The sequence below is a fragment of the Taudactylus pleione genome, unplaced genomic scaffold, assembly GCF_031769625.1.
Source record: "Taudactylus pleione unplaced genomic scaffold, aTauple2 ptg000609l, whole genome shotgun sequence".
NCBI lineage: Eukaryota > Metazoa > Chordata > Amphibia > Anura > Myobatrachidae > Taudactylus > Taudactylus pleione.
In genome coordinates this window covers 7,355,304-7,378,321 of record NW_028285011.1, presented here as the reverse complement: position 1 = coordinate 7,378,321, position 23,018 = coordinate 7,355,304, and the positions used below count along the sequence as shown (strand labels likewise).

Genomic DNA, 23,018 nt, shown 5'->3' with positions numbered 1-23,018 from the left:
TGTAACCCCCAAAGTGCGCTCCACAAAAAATAAAAAATTCTTCTTTTTTTCCTATCTTTGTGAAATGTGTGGGCTGTAGCCGCGCGTGCGTCCTCAAAGCAGCAGCGACAAGCGTGCATCTGTCTGTTAAAGGGTGGTGTAACCCCCAAAATGCGCTCCAACCAAAATAAAATAATTTCTTTTTTTCTGTGTTTGTGTGTGAAATGTATGCGCAGTAGCCGCAGCTGCATCCTCAAAGCAGCAGCGACAAGCCTGCGTCTGTCTGTTAAAGGGTGGTGTAACCCTCGAAGTGCGCTCCACAAAAAATAAAAAATTCTTCTTTTTTTTTGTCTTTGTGAATTGTGTGCACTGTAGTTGCACGTGCATCAACAAAGTAGTGCCAAGCGTGCGCCTGTGTCATAAGTAAAGGGCCGACTGGCTTGACCGTTAAAGGGTGCTGTAACCCATAAAGTACACTCCAAACAAAATAAAAAAATATTTTCTGTGTTTGTGAATTGTGTGCACTGTAGCTGCACGTGCATCAACAAAGGAGCAGCGCCAAGCGTGCGCCTGTGTCCCATAAGTAAAGGGCTGGCTTGTCCGTTAAAGGTGCTGTAACCCCCAAAGTACACTCCAAACAAAAAAATATATATTTTCTGTGTTTGTGAATTGTGTGCACTGTAACAGCACGTGCATCAGCAAAGTAGTGCCAAGCGTGCGCCTGTGTCATAAGTAAAGGGCCGGCTGGCTTGACCGTTAAAGGGTGCTGTAACCCCCAAAGTGCACTCCAAACAAAATAAAAAAAATATTTTCTGTGTTTGTGAATTGTGTGCACTGTGGCTGCACGTGCATCAACAAAGGAGCAGCGCCAAGCATGCGCCTGTGTCCCTTAAGTAAAGGGCCGGCTGGCTCATTTCTTAAAGGGTGGTGTAACCCACAAAGTGCACTAGTCACCAACAAAAATAAAAAAATTATTTTCTGTGTTTGTGTGCGCCTTAGCCGCACGTATATATCATTATAACAAAAATGGAGGACCAAACTTTCTCTGATAAAAATAAAATAGGGTATGATCAAGAACCATTTCCTCCTAGTGCTGTTGCTGCTGCTGGGAGTTGTTCACCATCCCAGAGAGGAAGTAGGAACACCACTACTTTTACTAAACAATTGACCCTCCAACAGTCCTTAGCGAGGAGGATGAAGTACGACAGCAGTCATCCTGAAGCAAAACGTATAACTGAGGCCTTGACTTCTATGTTGGTGTTAGACGTGCGTCCGGTATCCGCCATTAGTGCAGTGGGATTTAGACAATTGATGGAGGTAGTGTGTCCCCGGTTCCAAATCCCGTCTAGATTCCACCTTCATCCTCAAAGCAGCAGCGACAAGCGTGCGTCTGTCTGTTAAAAGGTGGTGTAACCCCCAAAGTGCGCTCCACAAAAAATAAAAAATTCTTTTTTTTCTGTCTTTGTGAAATGAGTGGGCTGTAGCCGCACCTGCATCCTCAAAGCAGCAGCGACAAGCGTGCGTCTGTCTGTTAAAGGGTGGTGTAACACCCAAAATACGCTCCAACCAAAATAAAATAATCTTCTTTTTTTCTGTGTTTGTGTGTGAAATGTATGCGCAGTAGCCGCAGCTGCATCCTCAAAGCAGCAGCGACAAGCGTGCGTCTCCTCACTCCGGGGCTCGCGCACACGCGTTGCGCATGCCGCGTGTGCGCGCTGGGCCACCACCGACCCACTTGCGAGCGCAATGAGCACGCAAGCGGGTCTGAATCAAGCCCAGTGCTCTGTCAGTCTATCTGCATTGACTGAGGCTGTAGCCAGTGCTGAGTGCTGGTGCCGCCCGCAGCTGAAAGACCGGGAGCTCCATTGCTACCAACAGGTCAGGTAAGAATTTTGTGGGGGGCTAGAGCAGATGAGTGCACATCACTAGTGATGTCAGTGGGAGTGATTTTGGCTCTGATAGAGCCAAATCACTCCGGGCCCTGCGGTTGAAAAACTCAACCGCAGGCTTCTGCTCGCAGTGGCGATGGTCGCGATGGTCAAGACCATCGCGACCATCATCCTGCACGCTCGTATATGCCGTGGGTGGTGACCCACAGCTATACGAGCGTCCAGGAGGACGCTCCATATTTATGGAGGTGGGCCCTGATTCAGAGCGAGCGCTCTGGTCAGAGCGTCCGGCTCTGAATCAGGGCCAATGTGTTTTATATTTTTCTTGTGGCGGACAACGGACCTGATTCAGACCCGCTCTCTATGGGGCGATCGCTTGCTCTTAGAGATTTTCACCCATCTGCAAATGCGTATAATTCGCAGTGCGCGTGCGCAAGCCATTCATTGCGATCTAAATTTCGTGGCTCGTAAGCCACTATCAGGTCGCTGCTTTGAGTGACAGACAGTGCTGTTTGTGGGTGGTAACAGGGGAAGGTGCATGTGAACGGGGGAGTGGTGTTGCGAACGCAGGTGTGTCTGCCTGCCAAAACGGCATTTAAAGGGCGTGCATAATTAGCAAAGCAGCATCATTGTACACGTCACCTGCATGTATTTCAGCCCGCACTGATCGCAGTGCTTGCGGCGGGGAAAGGCAACTCCAAGGACTGCGAGCAGCTTCGATGGCTCACAATGGTCCAGATTAATCCTACATTTCCCGGAGATGACGTGTGTTCAGACACTTGCGAGCGCACTTTGCCATAGCTCACTAACACACAGTGGGCGTCCTTACGCGACGTAGTGCGAGCACTTAATTTACATATCCGGCCCCTTTCTGCAAGCGAGCGATCGCATCTTGCAAGGGGGTTTGAATCAGGTCCAATGTGTCTGTGGGGGACAATATGTCTGTGGGGGACAATGTGTGTGTGTGTTTTCCTCTAGGGGCCAATGTGTTTTATATTTTTTCTGTGGGGAGTTACAGTAGCTGCTAGGGCCAGCTTGGTAAATTTGGCAAAAAAAAGTAGTCCCATAGAAACCTATTGGGGCTGCTTTTGTGAGCAAAAACGGGGGACAGCAGCAGTTTTCTGTTACACTCCCTTCCCTAGATACATTCAGGGTATACTAGAAATTTGGAGGCATGGGCGTAACTACAATAGGTGCAAGGGGTGCAGCTGCTACGGGGCCCAGAGCTTATGGGGCCCATCTTACTTGTCAAAGTTACATGTGTTATATACATTTTTCACCATTGGGTGTTACATAGGGGCCCTTACAAACTTTTGCTATGGGGCCTTCAAATACCTAGTTACGCCCCTGTTTGGAGGTATCGGGGGATGAACTTACAATTGGGATGAAGTTACGCCACTGGACCACATTGACATTCTCATGACGACTTGATACACTTTGACATGATAACTGTCAACCAAACATACCAGATCCCATCAATGATTAACTCCTCTTCAAAAACCATTAACTATTTCATATTCAAGATTATTAGCACCAATATCAAATCATTTCACTCATGTACATTAACTCTCTAATTACATCCCTCTGTCTCATAAAATAAACCCTACATTTTAAAAAACCATATTATAGATTAACCCCTTACCCTTTATAAGATATAAGTAAAATCCACTCCTCCCTAACTTATACCCGTTTCACATCGCAATCCTGGGTCTCACCCGGAATTTTGTACATAGGTCCATCCCAGGTAGGACCAGGCTAAGACCCCTTTCAGACTGGAGGCTCGACCCAGCTTATTGCTGGGTTGATGATGTCACCACCATCACTTGCTGAGATCTCCAAGCGCCAGGTATTCCTATGCTGTGAACGGGACCCGGGTCACCCGTTCATATTGCATCGCGAGCCGGGTTGAACCCGTGTTCAACCCTGCTTTTTACCAGGGTTGAAATGCCATATAAAGGTCTGCTGCAGATAAATCATACATCCCGCCCTTTGACTGTGTCAAAGCCGGATAATCAGCTGAGACAGAATCTGTTTACAATCGGAATCTGCGCGACACAATCTCACGAATGGCGACAAGACTCCATCTTAGAAATAGATCACACAACGCCATTTTGTCAAAACCATAGAGTAACAATCTTCCCCAAACAAATACCGACAGTGTTTAACATACATAAAAAATTACTTATTAGCATTAGAACACTTTTTAGTAAACCTTCCAGAAATCATGCCCTGATGTACACAAAGCCCATTGTGGGGACAACCTTGATACCATAACAAACACAGTATACTAGGAAAACAACTAACAATACACGAGAATACTGTGAGCATTTTACATATAGAGTGTATGAGCTGTGGCAATTGTAACATAACCCAGACATTGATCTACACAATTTAATTTGTCTGAATCCTAAACAGGTTTTAGTCTCACTATCAGACAGAATGGCCCCAGCTTCACAGTTGGGGGTCTCCACCCTGTTCGAGCTCACTGCCCATAACACATTTGCATTGCAGTTTGAAAATGTTAGTAAGAAATGAGATATATATATATATATATATATCTTTATTAAATCCATCATAAATAGAATCACATTACGCACAGTTGCGCTGCTAACATGACGCACATTAGTGAATGCACAATATCCTGCATGCGAACGCTGTTTAGTAGCTGCATGCGTGCACATCTGCCCCAAATCAGATAAACCTAACTAGCGTCTTTTCCCAAACCCCTAATACTTACATAGTGCACACTCACATAAAAGGTTCCATAGCTTTAAAGTATAAGATCCAAGTTTTATTCATTTATTACAAATGCTGTGAAATAAAGACTATTTTGGTATCTAAGGTTTAATACGTGATAAGTAAGCCGTGTCTGGTATTATACTGATCTGCACTTTCTCAACAACTTCCCGCTATCATCGGTGTGAAGATCGCAACATGCATTCTCAACTTATGGACCATAGAGATATAAAGCACCAAAATGTATTTTGTGAAACTAACAGCCTAGATTTGCATGCAGAGGGAATAGAGGAGGCAACAAGCTGTTAGAGGCTGTTCTGTGTCCATTTGAATCAACCTGTTAAATATCCTGTAACAGATGCACCCGCATTGGGAACCAATGGGATCAGCAACAAACCTCTCTATTGTGTTGTCTGTTTCTTTAAGGGTATAAAGGTGTGTGTTGTGACCCCAGTCTGGAGTCTTCTTGCTGATTGCTGATTGACGGAGGTTTCTTGCTGATGCCGGTATCTGGTCCAGAGCGTGTGCGTATGTATAGCTGTATCGTAGGTCTGTATAATTCTTTGCACTAAATTGTACTTAGATCACAGCGTGTAACTGACTGTACTTTACTTGAATAATACTTTGTGCTTTGGAAACACATGTTCAAGGTCTAAAGTCTTTATTTTACTGTATGACTGCGTACGCAAATAGCGTCAATTTTAGAGGTTTATAGGCAGGGTTTAGGAGGTATAGGTAGATGCGTATAGAGGTTGAAATCCAGTATCCTTAGATGGGGGCTCATAGTGTGAGGTCACTTACCTGTTCACACGATAAAATACGGTTATCGATATCTCACCAAAGGGTGGATAGTGGCCATACACAGTTTTCCCTGCAACCACTCTATGCTGAGAGATCGCTATCCGTTATCGTGTGAGTCAAGGTACGCTGACTAGAATCCAGGGACAAGAAAGGAAAAAGTTTGTTTTCCTTTGTTGATAGTATTTTACACTAAAAAGGGTACCGTAGTATTGCGCACGCGGCTGAGTCGCATTTTTGCGTGCGTAATAGAGATGCACTTTTGCGTATGCAGCTAAGGGTAAAGTCATACGGTTGTGTTGTAGTCGCATTATTGTGTATGCGACTAGTCGCACAATAGCACATACGTACTTCCGTTAGTGCTGCAACGTGTTTAAACAAAGCCATTGAGTTTACATTATCAATTGTTGCCAATAACTGGGTTAACGTGTACTTTTTCTGCGCAGGAAAAAAGTGTGTAACTGTGAGTACTTGTTTAGGGTGTAACACGGGACCTAAATGTTAAGGGTAACGTAGGACCCTTAAGTGCTAGGCGCAGGAAGGTGGCCTAGTGACTCGGTAGCAGCTTACCGTTTACTTTACACAAAGCAGGTGTATGGGTTGTTATTTTTGTTAGGGTACATCTCCCAGCGTGATTATAGTGTTCAGTAATCAATGTGTGTGATCTGTTAGGCTTATTTGAACATTATAATTAAACCGCATAATTTTGGTTAGATTATGATTGTGAGCTAGTGAGAGGGTGGATGAAATCAACTGGAACAAAAAGGGTACTTTGCTGCCCCCTAGCAGTTGAAAAGTAGTCAAAAAGGGATTTTCTGCCTGGGAGCAGCTTTTCTCCCATAGGTGAGTGGAGACATCTAGAAGTCCTCCATAGGGTTCATGGATACACCCTTTTTCAAAGGTGTCCGCAGGTAAGTGAAAGTATCTTGATTGTCTTTTATTGTCTTTTTATTGAAAAAAGTAGGAGTTGTCCCAAGATGGGAGCCACGCAAACAATAGAAATGTTATTCAATGATGTGCTGCTAATGGAAGCACCGCTTGGTTCGGCCCGTCGTATTATGCATACTAAATACGGTACTTATGCAATAAGGTATTGTGACGTATGGTTTAAAATAACGATGAAGAGTGTTAGACCGTTTCCCAGAATTGGTAGTTTTGATAAAGATGTATTAGATAATGTCCGGGATCACATCAGTCTGATGCGCTCTCGAGAGAAAAAGGTTAAATATTATGAATGTTTTAAGTTGTGGCAGCATGAAGGGGATGCATGGCTTAAAAATGGCCAAACATGTACTGAGAAACCTTACATTTAAAACCATGTTAATTATTGCAGTCTATTATAGATATTTTGATCATTTGTATTCTTAGTGCTTATAGTGTGCACCTGCTCCTCCCCCCCCCCTCCTTTTTGCTGTAGAACTACTGGTCTCAGCATGGTAGCACCTATTATCATGTTTAATATTAGGATGTGCAGCCCAGCCCCTCCCATTTCTTTGGCCTAGCACTCTTCCTGCCTACCCCAGGTGATTTTAACTGGTGTGGGTCCTTGCATTGCAGTACACACATCTAATGGGCTCTATGATAGGTAAGTCCTAGATAAATTAATTAGTGTGTTAGTATTAGAGATGTTAGGGACCCACCTGTATAAGGTTCACCGTGACGTGTTAGGTGGGAAAACATCTTTGGCCATACATGTACTAAGAAACCTTACATTTAAAACCATGTTAATTATTGCAGTCTATTATAGATATTTTGATCATTTGTATTCTTAGTGCTTATAGTGTGCACCTGCTCCTCCCCCCCCTTCATTTTTGCTGTAGAACTACTGGTCTCAGCATGGTAGCACCTATTATCATGTTTAATATTAGGATGTGCAGCGCAGCCCCTGCCATGGCTTAAAAATGTGCAAGCGACGCAAACTAGCATTGCGAACGCATTGCCAGAAAATACACCCGCGGCGCTAAATTGCAATGCGTGCGAGCCGCAAAATGGCACGCACGTGCGGCAAGGTAGCATTGCAGAATGTATTGCTAGTAGTTCACGCGCACCACCGCCACCTTATGTGGATGGGGGTGCAGGTACAGTTATTGAAAAAACTCATAAAATGTAACAAGCAATTTGTACCCTCTCATAAGTAACCATAAAGAAAATGTTTATGATGTGGATGATGAGCCTATTGTCATGTATGCCGTTTCCCATGCTGTACACATGTAGATGCGGCACCACGACAAGCCCAAGTGGTGCCACCATCTCCATCAGTAACAGCACGGGAAGTGTTAAACTCCTCTGCGCCCATGGAGAAAGTTGTTAATACTATACGTTGCAGCAACAGACTAAACCCCCAGCCAGGTAATAAGGTCAAAGGTAGCAATGCTGCCGGTCTGCATCCCATCCGGACAATAACTGTTCCGAATGGGAATGCGGATGTGAACAGAGTTGTACCTACAAGGGATGTGGTAATGCATTGTTCTTGGACAAGAGCAGAGCTAAATTCCATCATAAATGATTTCCCCGATCCTAAGAAGGAATTAGCCAAATGTCAAAGATTTTTGAGAAATTTGGGTAGTTCTCATGAGCCAACTAACAAAGATTGGCGTGTGGTGTTAAGGGCCTGTCTACCACGTAATATCGACGTGACAAAATTTATCACGGATTGTGTATTGGATGGTGACGTTCCCTTAACAGATGAAGTGAATCAAGGTAACATTTCCCGTATTATAACTCAATTGGGTGTATATTTTCCAGTAGTAGTTAACTGGAACAAAAGTTTCACTATAAAACAAAAAAAGAGTGAATCTGCAGAAGAGTATTGCGACCGGGCTCTGCAGGCTATCACCCAGTACACTGGGTTAGAAGATATTAAAGATAGCACTCACCACAGGGGAATGATTGTCACTATACTCATGGATGTCCTTAAAGAAGACCTAAAGACTCGGGTTCAGACCTCACAGTCTGGCTGGAGGGGAGTCACAATAGATACCCTCATAGAATCCGCCATAGAACATGACAAAAACATCTCAAAGAGAGAGATCCAGAGCGAGAAACTAATGGCTGTCAGTATTCAAGCTCTAGAAGGAATGATGGTAACATCACAGCCAGCAGACACACCTGCACCCACACCTGCACCTGAACAGTTACACGTCCTCACCAATCCCACACCACTGCACACACAGCCCTACCCCACTTATCACACACAGCCACAAGTCCCATACTACCCACAAACTCCATATCCCCCAAAATATCCTTTCCCTCAATATCCTTACCCATACCCACCACCTTTCCCTCTTGCTCAACTCCCACAACAATCCTTTCATCCACCCCGCTCACAAAAATGTTTTAACTGCAACCAAGTGGGATACCTAAGTAAGTACTGCAAAGTGAAGAATGTAGGACTCCCAAACCAGATAGTAACAGGAAACCTCCAACAGGCACCAGATCCAATTGTGGCCGTTAATGCTTTATTGGAGAGTGGGAGCCAATGCTAGGAGTCGGGTCATACTTGTGGTCTGCAGATAGACAGGTTGACGGGAAGTACTAGGGAAAAACTGGTAATGGTAATTGATGTAACTGATGCCCAATCTCTGTTCTGCTTTCTTCCCTGTGCCCTAACACCCTGACTGTCAGTATTTTTCTTTTCCCACCTAGGGGGAGGTGTACACTACACATGGACACGAGTGTCCCATGGGTTCATAGACAACCCCAGTATCTTCTCCCAGGCCTTATATGACTGTTTACAATCTTTTCAACCTGTTCTAATGTAAAATGTGGACGATTTATTGTTGTATTTAGGTCATGTTTAAATGATATTAAACTGTTGTGCTTTATCTCTCACACACGTGACACAAGATCGCTAAGGACAAATGGCAGCCATGCCAGGCTAAGGTCAAATACTCAGAATACTGTCCAACCCAGGGGCCCAGGCAATATTTAGAGCAGTAGATATTGATAACAGAATTTAAATTGCAGGAATTTGTGTACAAATACAGTATCCCTACAATAATTGAATATAGGAGGGATACTCATTTCACAAGTAATGTCTTTTATAACCTGTGTAAGGTGATGGGTATTAATATCAAGATCATCCCAGACCATCTGTCTACCTGTCCCCCTTAGAAATACTGTTTAACAGGCAGCCTCATGTGAAAATATGATGAGGTTACTGTGCAGTGTCTCACGAAGATGAGTAAGAACAACAGGAATTGAAAGTGTTATTAACTAACATGACTGAAGCAAACTCTCATGATGTTAAACCTGGAGAATCAGTTATGATCAAATAATTTCTTATGTTCAGGTTGCCTGATTGATCGGTGGAAAGGTCCGTATCTGAAGTTGTTGACAAAGTACCACATCCTCAAAGGGTGGCCAGGGAAGATACGTGGGTCCATTCCACTCGCTATAGGGAGGTTAACCAACCAGTGGAGATACAAGGCGGAGACGAGGCCGATAACGTGGACCTGTCGATCGCGAGCTTGTGCTGGGAGGATTAAAAAGGTGACAGTGAGAAACCTGAGCTAAAAGAAAACTGTAGATCAGTGTCACAGCAAGGGATTGTTCTGCTGTGTTCATTTTTGTATTCTTCCAGAGTTTCCGTCATCTTGGTTTGTCTGGGGATTTCCAGTTCCTGTGACGGAGGATAGATAGAGGAGATGGGAGCTGATGCTGCTGTTAATGGAGTGGAACCAAGAGGAGGAGTGTTATACCAAATCAGGGGAGTGTCTGACCAATTTTAGTACAGTAAATTGTTGTGAGATATGGATACCAATAATAAGGAAGAACTGTATTACAATCCTGAGTTATAATATAATGTACGACAATGTAATCTGAATTTGAATAGTTGTGCATAAATATATCGTTTAGGTTATTTTAAGTCATCTTAGGTAACGCAGTCCCAATCTCCTCTCCAAACTTCCTTTATAGGCTAGATGAGTTCCCACATCCTGCCAATGATCCCTTGAGGATCCGTAGATGGCGTATAAGGGTTGTTTTACCCTTCTTGGAGACGCATTATCTAAATGGTTCAAATGACCAAACTATGTCATACAATAGTAACATTAAACGGTATATTCTCATGCATGGCTAAACAGATTCAAAATAGTTTGTGATAGCGTCTGATTGGCTATCAAAGGGTGGAACTGTCAAAGCCGGATAATCAGCTGAGACAGAATCTGTTTACAATCGGAATCTGCGCGATGCCATCTCACGAATGGCGACAAGACTCCATCTTGGAAATAGATCACACAACGCCATTTTGTCAAAACCACAGAGTAACAAGAGTAACGATCTTCCCCAGCACATACCGACAGTGTTTAACATACATAAAAAATGACTTATTAGCATTAGAACACTTTTTAGTAATCCTTCCAGATATCATGCCCTGATGTACACAAAGCCTATTGTGGGGACAACCTTGATACCATAACAAACACAGTATACTAGGAAAACAACTAACAATACACGAGAATACTGTGAGCACTTTACATATAGAGTGTATGAGCTGTGGCAATTGTAATATAACCCAGACATTGATCTACACAATTTAATTTGTCTGAATCCTAAACAGGTTTTAGTCTCACTATCAGACAGAATGGCCCCAGCTTCACAGTTGGGGGTCTCCACCCAGTTTGAGAATGAAACTCACTGCCCATAACACATTTGCATCATTGCAGTTTGAAAATGTTAGTAAGAAATTATATGTATATATATATATATATATATTAAATCCATCATAAATAGAATCTCATGCATAAACACCGCACATTATGCACAGTTGTGCTGCTAACATGACGCACATTAGCGAATGCACAATATCCTGCATGCGAACGCTGTTTATTAGCTGCATGCGTGCACATCTGCCCCAAATCAGATAAACCTAACTAGCGTCTTTTCCCAAACCCCTAATACTTACATAATGCACACTCACATAAAAGGTTCCATAGCTTTAAAGTATAAGATCCAAGTTTTATTCATTTATTACAAATGCTGTGAAATAAAGACTATTTTGGTATCTAAGGTTTAATACGTGATAAGTAAGCCATGTTTGGTATTATACTGATCTGCACTCTCTCAAAGTTTCCCGCTATCATCGGTGTGAAGATCGCAACATGCATTCTCAACTTATGGACCGTAGAGATACAAAGCACCAAAATGTATTTTGTGAAACCAACAGCCTAGATTTGCATGCAGGGAGGATAGAGGAGGCAACAAGCTGTTAGAGGCTGTTCTGTGTCCATTTGAATCAACCTGTTAAATATCCTGTAACAGATGCACCCGCACTGGGAACCAATGGGATCAGCAACAAACCTCTCTATTGTGTTGTCTGTTTCTGTAAGGGTATAAAGATGTGTGTTGTGACCCAGTCTGGAGTCTTTTTGCTGATTGACGGAGGTTTCTTGCTGATGCCGGTATCTGGTCCAGAGCGTGTGCGTATGTATAACTGTATCTTGGGTCTGTATAATTCTTTGTGCTAAATTGTACTTAGATCACAGCGTGTAACTGACTGTACTTTACTTGAATAATACTTTGTGCTTTGGAAACACATGTTCAAGGTCTAAAGTCTTTATTTTACTGTATGACTGCGTACGCAAATAGCGTCAATTTTAGAGGTTTATAGGCAGGGTTTAGAAGGTAGAGGTAGGTGCGTATAGAGGTTGAAATCCAGAATCCTTAACTGATATCAAATTATTAATATATTATATATACACTGCAGTGTATAAGTGCGGATGAGGGAATAAAGAACTAGCACAGGAGACCACACAGCTGTAGGGATTGGGGTAGATAGAGCAGCATGGAGGCACAGATAGTGTACATGCATAGAGACAGTATGATAGTTTTAGAAATTAGGGAGCTGATTGTGTATTCTGAATGAGATGGATGTATAGATGAGAACGATGTTGGTATCCAGTGGGATTGTTATGGTGAACTAATGGGAAGATTGTGGGCACTGATTGGGATGTGTGTGCCACATAACTGCTCAGACCTCAGTTGCATAAAGTGCATGTGTGTATTCCATTGAGCACACAATTCTGTGAATTAGCAGCTCCACCATTTTGTGAGTGACAGCAATCTCGCTCTGTGAAAGTGCTGAATCTGCAGTTAACCACAGGGTGTGATGGCAAACCATATCTGTATTGCGCAAGGAACACGTCCATTAAGGAGTCAGCCTTAATGATCGAAATTTCATTGCTTTTTTAGGTTTGAGTGGCACAAATTCAGTAGGTTTTGTGAAATTTCAGATCATGACTAAGAAGCCTTAATGGGACATATGAAACCATAAGGTTTTTTGTCTATGGAATTCATAGCTTTTTTATAATTTATTAACCATCAGGGTTTTGAGGAGCAAACCGGGCCACCTGCAGGGCAGAAGGACAACAAATAGGTACACTGGCACGGGTGGAGGAGCGGAGAGCACACAGGAGGTGTTTTGGGGGTGCAGAGGGAGGCTGCAGGTGTGTGGGACAGTGGCAGCAGCAGGGGTGCAGAGCAGTGGCAACAGGGCCATGCACAGGAGCATCAGCGAATGACAGAAGGACTTACTGACGCTGGGCATGCACCTGAGAGATTAAAATCAATAAGACACCGATGCATAGACGTATCAGTGAGATCCATCCATGCATCTGTTAAAAAATGAATGTGTAATATATAAAAATTATGTGCCCCCACACCACAACCAGCACCGGGCTTTGGAGCCCCAGTGCTGGTTGTGCTAAATACAGGGGACAAACGAAGTAGGGGTCCCCTGTATTAAGCACAACCAGCACCAGGCTAATCAGAGCTAGTCCTGGTTGCCAAAATACAGGGGACAAACGACGTAAGGATCTCCTTGAATAAACTTAATTCTCTCATAGAGAACTCCTGACGGGGAGGGGGGGGGGCATGGTGTTTAAGGGTCTACACCTCAAATTATATTTGAGGTATCAAGCTGAAATTTGGCATGGGCGCGTAAAACTGTCGCTTGGTGCTGCATGTCAAATTTCAGGGCACAAACATAAAAAAAATTAGTATTTAGGAGTACTCTAAAGTTCCAACTGTCAGTTTTTTCTGACACTCTGAATTAGGACCACTTTTCTGCTGTTCTCTATGGGGGATTTTTGGGAAGGCATAAGTCAAGGTACAGGGCGAACTAAGGCTTGGGTTTTTTTTTTTATTTAGGTAGCTATTGTTCCAAGGTAGGGCCTTTTGGGGTTCAGGTAAATTAGAAAGTTACAGTTTTTAATCTATTACCTCACAACTGCGCCATTATACACATAGGAATCGTGTGTGGATTCAAATGTATGTGACTGTCTCATCTTGCTTATTGCACCGATATTCTGCATAGAACCTCATGCTTGCAATCGTGTGTGGATTCAAATGTATGTGACTGTCTCATCTTGCTTATTGCACCGATATTCTGCATAGAACCTCATGCTTGCAATCGTGTGTGGATTCAAATGTATGTGACTGTCTCATCTTGAATAGTTTTTTTTTTTTTTCTCTTCCTGTATAGTCTGTATTGGTCAGTGAAGCATAGTTTATGGTATATATCTGGCCTGGTTTTTGCTCCAACTCAGAGCAAGTTATCTCCTTTGATCAGCAAGCCAATTGAGTCAGTTGTAGCCTGTCTTAATCAAGGGTTACCACTCCTTATATTCAGTCTAGGGGCAGCTGGGGTTAAAAACACCAAGTGTTAAATGCACAAAGTGTGATTACATAACAGTTAATCAAACATTGACCAACATCTAAGGTAATTTCAGATTAAGTTACCATTACTTTAAAATTTGTCTAAAAAAAACAAACCTAAAACTCACCATGTACTACACATTTCTTTTTTTCAACTCCCTCCTTTGTATTTTCTCTAAGGATATAACATCCCTAACTCTCCCTGCATCTCCCCTCTCTGGGCACACTGCCGCCCTATTGAGTCACTCACCTCCTCTAATAACTAATGAGCTTTCTTTTCATCAAAAATTGACTATTACAGCCTCACTGTGTCACTATAAAATTTTTTTACACACCTACAACTATATCTACTTCTCCATCCTTCTGCTTTTATTATCTGGTGACATATCACCAAATCCAGGCCCCACACACGGACAGCGGATATACTATGGAATAAATATCCTGCAAACCTCACATGTCTCCCATCACCCTCCAAATCAATAAATGTGCCTTATAGAATTCACACTTGATCACAACTTATTATTTTACATCTGAACATCTCTTTACAATAACTACTTTTACCAATTTCTACATTTACCTGAGACTGCTGGTTTATACGTTAACCAAACTCTCTAAATAGCCCTTCATGAAGTGGCTTCTGCCACCCGTCAGACTTCACGTAAACTGATATAACAGCCATGGCTTTCCACAGACACCTACAAAAACTGCCTCTTAAAGTAGAATGTCAGTGGCATAAATCTTAATTCAAATGACTTCCACACATACTGTAAAATAGGAATCCACCCATCTGTCATCCTAACCCTCTGTCCCATGCTCACTTTCTACCCCATCCGTGTCACCCCTGTCTGTTTGCCCATCCCCTCTAGAATGAAAGCTCTCACAAGCAGGGCCCTCTTTCCTCTTGTGCTTATCCTTTCTTTACTTATATTATCTGCTCTATACTCAAAAGCACCTAACCCGTGACTTTTGCCATCCTGCTTCTGTTGCAGCAGTGTTTATATACCATGTACTTGTATTGCATTGTCTTAAACTGTATGACACTGTTTTCTTGCTCTGCTCAACTGTCTATGTACTATGTTTGTGCACTATGTTTATGTACTATGTAAGGCGCTGCGGAACCCTTGTGGCGCCATATAAATAAAGGATAATAATAATAATAGTAATAATAGGAAGCTTCAACTTGTTATGCAGCCTCAGTTGGTGCCTTCAGCAGGTGTACTCACTGTGGCTTCACTTGGGTGCACCAAGATGGCTGGCCAGTGCTGGCGCTAGCGGCAGTGGACTCGGGGGAAACGTGCGTTAGCTGCGGCTGGGACCTGTGGGGGTAGCGGGCGTTGGCAGCGCGACTCGGGGGCAGACAGATGCGAGCTCTGATCAGGGATATCCGTGATGCTTGCATCTGTGTGTGATAAAAATAAACACAAATGCATGGACGGATCAGTGAGATCCGTCTGTGCTGCTGTGTTTAAAAAAAATGAAAGTTTTTTGCAGAAGCACTACAGGCCCCAGCAAGCCTCCCCCGCATGCTGGTACTTGGAGAGCCACAAGTACCAGCAAGGAGGGCATCAAGGGCCCGTTGGTACCTATAGGTCCCCTGTAAAAGAAATATATATAAAAAAGACACCGTTTGTTTTAATATTTTATTGTTCTGCACCTTTACCTGGGGGGCGGAAGCCTTTCAGCTCTTTTACAAGGCTGCCGCCCAACCAGGACTTCCCTACATCTTCTTTCTTCGGGTGTCTTCACTGCTGCCTCTCCGATGTCGGACTGCCGTGCCGCTGCCTTCACTGGCTTATATAAGCCAGCCGAGGGGGCTGAGGCGCCATTTTTTAAATGGGCGTGCGTGGTTCTCACCATTGACGTCAATGGTGAGAACTGCTCATTGGCTGAGAGGTGGAAGGCTTGCCTCTCTCAGCCAATGAGCGCTGCGCACCGGGATTTCCATACTGAAATCCCACGGCGGATCCGTCATTCGGGTAGGACTGTCCTTAGAGGACAATACTAATGTCCGCAGCTCACGCAAATCTTTTTTTTTTTCCATGACCCTGGATTCCCTACTTTGAAATGAAGAGGATGTGATCCACGCATAGGAGGAGGTGAGTATGGATTTTTTATTACAGGTACCCTATGGATTATCTACGTGGACAAATGGACGTGATTGGCTTCAGGGATACATAGGTATGTGAGATAGTGTGTGTGCATGTATGTTTTAATAAAATTTTACTTTCTACGGAGTGTGTTCTGCGTTTTTTTAATATTGCTTTTGCTGTGAAACTACAGATACCAGTGGACCCGTAATGCTCCGCATGCTGGTACTTGTGGTTCTCCAAGTACCAGCATGCGGGGGAGGCTTGATGGGAACTGTAGTTCTACAGCAAAAGACAATATTTTTAACTCTTTACATGCACCACACTTTACATAATCAACCCGGCACCCACCGGCCAGGGGTGCTGCGGATAGCCCCGGGCTATAAGCCTGGGATGCCCTGGAGAAGGGGACCCCTTTATTGGGGGAGTCCCCAGCTCACCAGGGATCCCTGGCCTGGGCTGACTAGCGGTCAGGGGTGATGTTTCGGATGGGGGCCTGGTGAAAGGGCTCCCATGGCTGTGGCATTACCCCCGCGCTAGAAAGGGTCCGGTGCTGGTTCTAGTAAATACAGGGGAACCCTACGCATTTTTTCCCCTTTATTTCCAGAACCAGGACTGGTTCTGAAAAGCCCGGTGCTGGTTGTGCTTAATACGGGGGACCCCTACGTTGTTTGTCCCCTGTATTTAGCACAAACAGTACTGGGTCTCCAAAGCCCGGTGCTTTTTTTTGTTGGGGGGGGGGGGCTGGCGGCGGCACATAATCTTTTTTTTGCACAGGTTTTCTTTTTTTTAACACAGAAGCACAGGTGGGTCTCACTTATCCTGTCTGTGCTTCTGTGTTTGTTTATTTATACACAGATGCAGGTATCACGGATCTTCCTGATCCGAGCTTGCTTGCTGCTACCTCCCCCGGGTTCTGCAGCCCGCACCACCGCCGCTGCTAATGCACGCTACCTTCCCCAGGTCCCGGCCGCAGCTAACGCCCGCTACCCCCCCTGCCGCAGCTAACGCCCGTTTCCTTCCCCAGAGTCCCACCGTCGCTGACGCCCACACTGGACAGCCATCTTGGTGATGTTTTTGCCCTGAAATTTGGCATGCAGCACTGGGCAACAGTTCTACCCGCCCATGCCAAATTTCAAGACTGTACCTCTAATAGCTTTTGAGGTGTAGCCCCTTAAACACCATGCCCCCCTCTTCCCCCTTGGGAGTTCTCTATGGGAGAATTCCGTTTTTTTAGATTCAGACTCAATATAAGGGCACGACTGTGCCTTTACTATATATAAATAAATATAAATATATATATATATTAGGGGTGAGCGGGTTCGGATTTCTGAAATCCGAACCCCCCCGAGCCCCCCCGATCCGAGTCAGGCTCGACTTTTCCCGCCTGACTCGGATCTGAAATCGAGGCAAAACGTCATCATCCCGCCTTCCGAGTCTCGCGGGTTTTGGATCCTATATAAGGTACCCGCGTCGGCACCATTTTCTCACTCGGCTGTGGACAGTGAAGAGGGAGGGTGGGAGTTAGGGCTGTGTAGTGTAGTGTAGTGTAGTGCTGCTGTTGTCCACTACTTCAAAGTCCATAGGGGCTGGCTGTGTTGTGCTATGCTGCTGTTGTTAATAGGGGCTGTGTCCACTACTTCAAAGTCCATAGGGGCTGGCTGGACTGTGTTGTGCAGTCAGTTCTCCATAGGGGCTGTGTCCACTCCAAAGTCCTGTGCAGTGTCCCAGTCCTAAAGGGGTGCTGTAGTGTTGTCCAGGGGGTGCTCTGTCCATCAGGGGTGCTCCCCCCAAGTGCTAAAAAAATAATATATTTTCTGTGTTTGTGAATTGTGTGCGCAGTAGCCGCACGTGCATCAACAAAGTAGTGCCAAGCGTGCGCCTGTGTCATAAGTAAAAGGCCGGCTGGCTTGTCCGTTAAAGGGTGCTGTAACCCCCAAAGTACACTCCAGTCCAAACCAAAAAAAAAATTATTTTCTGTGTTTGTGAATTGTGTGCGCAGTAGCCGCACGTGCATCAACAAAGTAGTGCCAAGAGTGCGCCTGTGTCATAAGTAAAGGGCCGGCTGGCTTGACCATTAAAGGGTGCTGTAACCCCCAAAGTACACTCCAGTCCAAACCAAAAAAAAATTATTTTCTGTGTTTGTGAATTGTGTGCGCAGTAGCCGCACGTGCATCAACAAAGTAGTGCCAAGCGTGCGCCTGTGTCATAAGTAAAGGGCCGGCTGGCTTGACCGTTAAAGGGTGCTGTAACCCCCAAAGTACACTCCAGTCCAAACCAAAAAAAAAATTATTTTCTGTGTTTGTGAATTGTGTGCGCAGTAGCCGCACGTGCATCAACAAAGTAGTGCCAAGCGTGCGCCTGTGTCATAAGTAAAGGACCGGCTGGCTTGACTGTTAAGGGTGCTGTAACCCCCGAAAGTACACTCCAGTCCAAGCCAAAAAAAAAATTATTTTCTGTGTTTGTGAATTGTGTGCGCAGTAGCCGCACGTGCATCAACAAAGTAGTGCCAAGCGTGCGCCTGTGTCCCATAAGTAAAAGGCCGGCTGGCTTGTCCGTTAAAGGGTGCTGTAACCCCCAAAGTACACTCCAGTCCAAACCAAAAAAAAATTATTTTCTGTGTTTGTGAATTGTGTGCGCAGTAGCCGCACGTGCATCAACAAAGTAGTGCCAAGAGTGCGCCTGTGTCATAAGTAAAGGGCCGGCTGGCTTGACCATTAAAGGGTGCTGTAACCCCCAAAGTACACTCCAGTCCAAACCAAAAAAAAAAATATTTTCTGTGTTTGTGAATTGTGTGCGCAGTAGCCGCACGTGCATCAACAAAGTAGTGCCAAGCGTGCGCCTGTGTCATAAGTAAAGGGCCGGCTGGCTTGACCGTTAAAGGGTGCTGTAACCCCCGAAAGTACACTCCAGTCCAAACCAAAAAAAAATTATTTTCTGTGTTTGTGAATTGTGTGCGCAGTAGCCGCACGTGCATCAACAAAGTAGTGCCAAGCGTGCGCCTGTGTCATAAGTAAAGGGCCGGCTGGCTTGACCGTTAAAGGGTGCTGTAACCCCCAAAGTACACTCCAGTCCAAACCAAAAAAAAAATTATTTTCTGTGTTTGTGAATTGTGTGCGCAGTAGCCGCACGTGCATCAACAAAGTAGTGCCAAGCGTGCGCCTGTGTCATAAGTAAAGGGCCGGCTGGCTTGACCGTTAAAGGGTGCTGTAACCCCCGAAAGTACACTCCAGTCCAAACCAAAAAAAAATTATTTTCTGTGTTTGTGAATTGTGTGCGCAGTAGCCGCACGTGCATCAACAAAGTAGTGCCAAGCGTGCGCCTGTGTCATAAGTAAAGGGCCGGCTGGCTTGACCGTTAAAGGGTGCTGTAACCCCCGAAAGTACACTCCAGTCCAAACCAAAAAATAATTATTTTCTGTGTTTGTGAATTGTGTGCGCAGTAGCCGCACGTGCATCAACAAAGTAGTGCCAAGCGTGCGCCTGTGTCATAAGTAAAGGGCCGGCTGGCTTGACCGTTAAAGGGTGCTGTAACCCCCAAAGTACACTCCAGTCCAAACCAAAAAAAAAATTATTTTCTGTGTTTGTGAATTGTGTGCGCAGTAGCCGCACGTGCATCAACAAAGTAGTGCCAAGCGTGCGCCTGTGTCATAAGTAAAGGGCCGGCTGGCTTGACCGTTAAAGGGTGCTGTAACCCCCAAAGTACACTCCAGTCCAAACCAAAAAAAAAATTATTTTCTGTGTTTGTGAATTGTGTGCGCAGTAGCCGCACGTGCATCAACAAAGTAGTGCCAAGCGTGCGCCTGTGTCATAAGTAAAGGGCCGGCTGGCTTGACCGTTAAGGGTGCTGTAACCCCCGAAAGTACACTCCAGTCCAAACCAAAAAAAAAATTATTTTCTGTGTTTATATCAAATCGATATAACATAAATGGAGGACCAAACTTTCTCCGATAAAAATAAAATAGAGAAAGATCAAGAACCACTTCCTCCTAGTGCTGAAGCTGCTGCCACTAGTCATGACATAGACGATAACATGCCATCAACGTCGTCTGCCAAGGCCGATGCCCAATGTCATAGTAGAGGGCACATACAATCCCAAATGGCAAAGTTCAGGAAAATGACCTTGAAAAAGACATTTAAATCAGCTGAAGAGAAACGTAAACTTGCCAATATGCCATTTACGACACGGAGTGGCAAGGAACGGCTAAGGTCGATCCCTAGTATGTTCATGACTAGTGGTTCAGCTTCACATGACGATGGAAGCCCTCCTCCCACTAAAAAAATCAAAAGAGTTAAGCTGGCAAAAGCACAGCGAAGAACTGTGCTTTCTAAGAAGATATCACAAATCCCCAAGGAGAGTCCAAGTGTGGTGGTGGTTGCGATGCCTGACCTTCCCAGCACTGGACGGGAAGAGGTGGCTCTTTCCACCATTTGCACGCCCCCTGCAAGTGCTGAAAGGAGCACCCACAGTCCACTTGCTGATATGCAAATTGAAGATGTCACTGTTGAAGTACAACAGGATGAGGATACTGGTGTAGCTGGCGCTGAGGAGGAAGTTGGCGAGGAGGATTCTGATGGTGATGTGGTTTGTTTAAATCAGGCTCCGGGGGAGACAGTTGTTGTCCGTGGGATGAAAAAGCCCATCACGGTCATGCCTGGGCAGAAGACCAAACATTCCACCTCTTTGGTCTGGCAATATTTCTATCCAAATCCGGACAACAACTGTCTTGCCATATGTACCATATGTAAAGGTGAAATAAGTAGGGGTAGGGACGTCAACCACCTAGGAACATCCTCCCTTATACGGCACCTGCAGCGCGTTCATAAAAAGTTACTGTCAAGTTCAGAAACTTTGGCTAAGACCGTAAGCAGTCCAGGGACACCTAAATCCCGTTGTCCTGTTGTATCTAAGCGCCTGCAAACCACACCGTCAACTCCCTCCTCGTCAATTTCCTCCTTAGTCAGGATCGGAAGTAGTCCTGCAGGCCATGTCACTGGCATGACTGACTCTCCTATCCGGGATTCCTCTGGAGGATCCTGCATTGCTACGCCTACTGCTGCTGCTGGGAGTCGTTCATCATCCCAGAGAGGAAGTAGGAACACCACTACTTTTACTAAACAATTGACCCTCCAACAGTCCTTAGCGAGGAGGATGAAGTACGACAGCAGTCATCCTGAAGCAAAACGTATAACTGAGGCCTTGACTGCTATGTTGGTGTTAGACGTGCGTCCGGTATCCGCCATTAGTGCAGTGGGATTTAGACAATTGATGGAAGTAGTGTGTCCCCGGTTCCAAATCCCGTCTAGATTCCACTTCACTAGGCAGGCGATACCGAGACTGTACAGAAACGTCAGAAAGTGTCCTCAGTGTCCTGAAAAATGCCGTTGTACACAATGTCCACTTAACCACGGACATGTGGACAAGTGGAACAGGGCAGACTAAGGACTATATGACTGTGACAGCCCACTGGGTAGATGTATCACCTTACGCAGCAACAGCAGCAGCGTCACCAGTAGCAGCATCTCAGAAACGCCAGCTTGTTACAAGGCAGGCTACGCTGTGTATCACCGGTTTCAGTAAGAGGCACACCGCCGACAACCTCTTAGAGAAACTGAGGGAAATCATCGCCCAGTGGCTTACCCCACTTAGACTCTCCTGGGGATTTGTGATATCTGACAACGCCACCAATATTGTGCGGGCATTACATCTGGGCAAATTCCAGCACGTCCCATGTTTTGCTCACACAATAAACTTGGTGGTGCAGAATTTTCTGAAAAGCGACAGGGGCGTGCAGGAGACGCTTTGGGTGGCCCGAAAAATTTCTGGCCACTTTCGCCATTCAGCGACTGCGTGCCGAAGACTGGAGCGCCAGCAAACACTCTTGAACCTGCCCCGCCATCACCTGAAGCAAGAGATTGTGACGCGGTGGAACTCAACCCTCTATATGCTTCAGAGGATGGAGGAGCAGCAAAAGGCCATACAAGCCTATACATCCACCTATGACATAGGCAAAGGAGGGGGTATGCACCTGACTCAAGCGCAGTGGAGAATGATTTCCGTGTTGTGCAAGGTTCTCCAGCCCTTCGAACTTGCCACACGTGAAGTCAGTTCAGACACAGCCAGCTTGAGTCAGGTCATTCCCCTCATCAGGATTTTGCAGAAGCAGCTGGAGAAAGTGAAGGAGGAGCTAAGACGGAGCGATTCCGCTCGGCATGTGGGACTTGTGGATGAAGCCCTTCATTCGCTTTGCCAGGATTCCAGGGTGGTCAATCTGTTGAAATCAGACCACTACATTTTGGCCACCGTGCTTGATCCTAGGTTTAAAGCCTATGTGGTGTCTCTCTTTCCGGCCGACACAAGCCTGCAGAGGTGCAAAGACCTGCTGGTGAACACACTGTCAGCTGAAGCGGAACGTGACACGTCAACGGCTCCTTCTTCATTTTCTCCCGCAACTGGGGCTGCCAGGAAAAAACTTAGGTATCCTAAGCAACCCGCTGGCGGTGATGCAGGGCAGGCAGGACCAAGTTTGGACATCTGGTCCGGACTGAAGGACCTGGCAACAATTTCTGACATGTCTACTGTCACTGCATATGATACTGTCACCATTGACAGAATGGTGGAGGATTACATTGGTGACAGCATCCAAGTAGGCATGTCAGACAGTCCATACCTGTACTGGCAGGAAAAAGAGGCAATTTGGAGGCCCCTGTACAAGCTGGCTCTATTTTACCTGAGTTGCCCCCCCTCCAGTGTGTACTCCGAAAGAGTGTTTAGTGCAGCCGGGAACCTTGTCAGCGAAAGGCGTAGGAGGTTGCTTCCACAGAATGTGGAGAAGATGATGTTCATCAAAATGAATTATCAGCTCTTCCAGGGA

The 23,018-nt window shown here is 45.2% G+C and overlaps 1 protein-coding gene across 2 annotated transcripts in view; it reads left to right on the top strand.

Annotated features, from left to right (window-relative positions):
• The window catches only part of LOC148480612 (transcription factor 15-like), a 137,718-nt gene extending 125,790 nt beyond the window's left edge, over positions 1-11,928 (top strand). For both annotated transcript variants that reach the window (XM_088454132.1, XM_088454131.1), the window contains one exon: positions 9,694-11,928. In XM_088454132.1, the coding sequence (XP_088310258.1) occupies positions 9,694-9,702 (9 nt within the window). In that variant the 3' untranslated portion in view covers positions 9,703-11,928. The remainder of the gene's footprint in view (positions 1-9,693) is intronic.
• Positions 11,929-23,018: the final 11,090 nt, after the last annotated feature.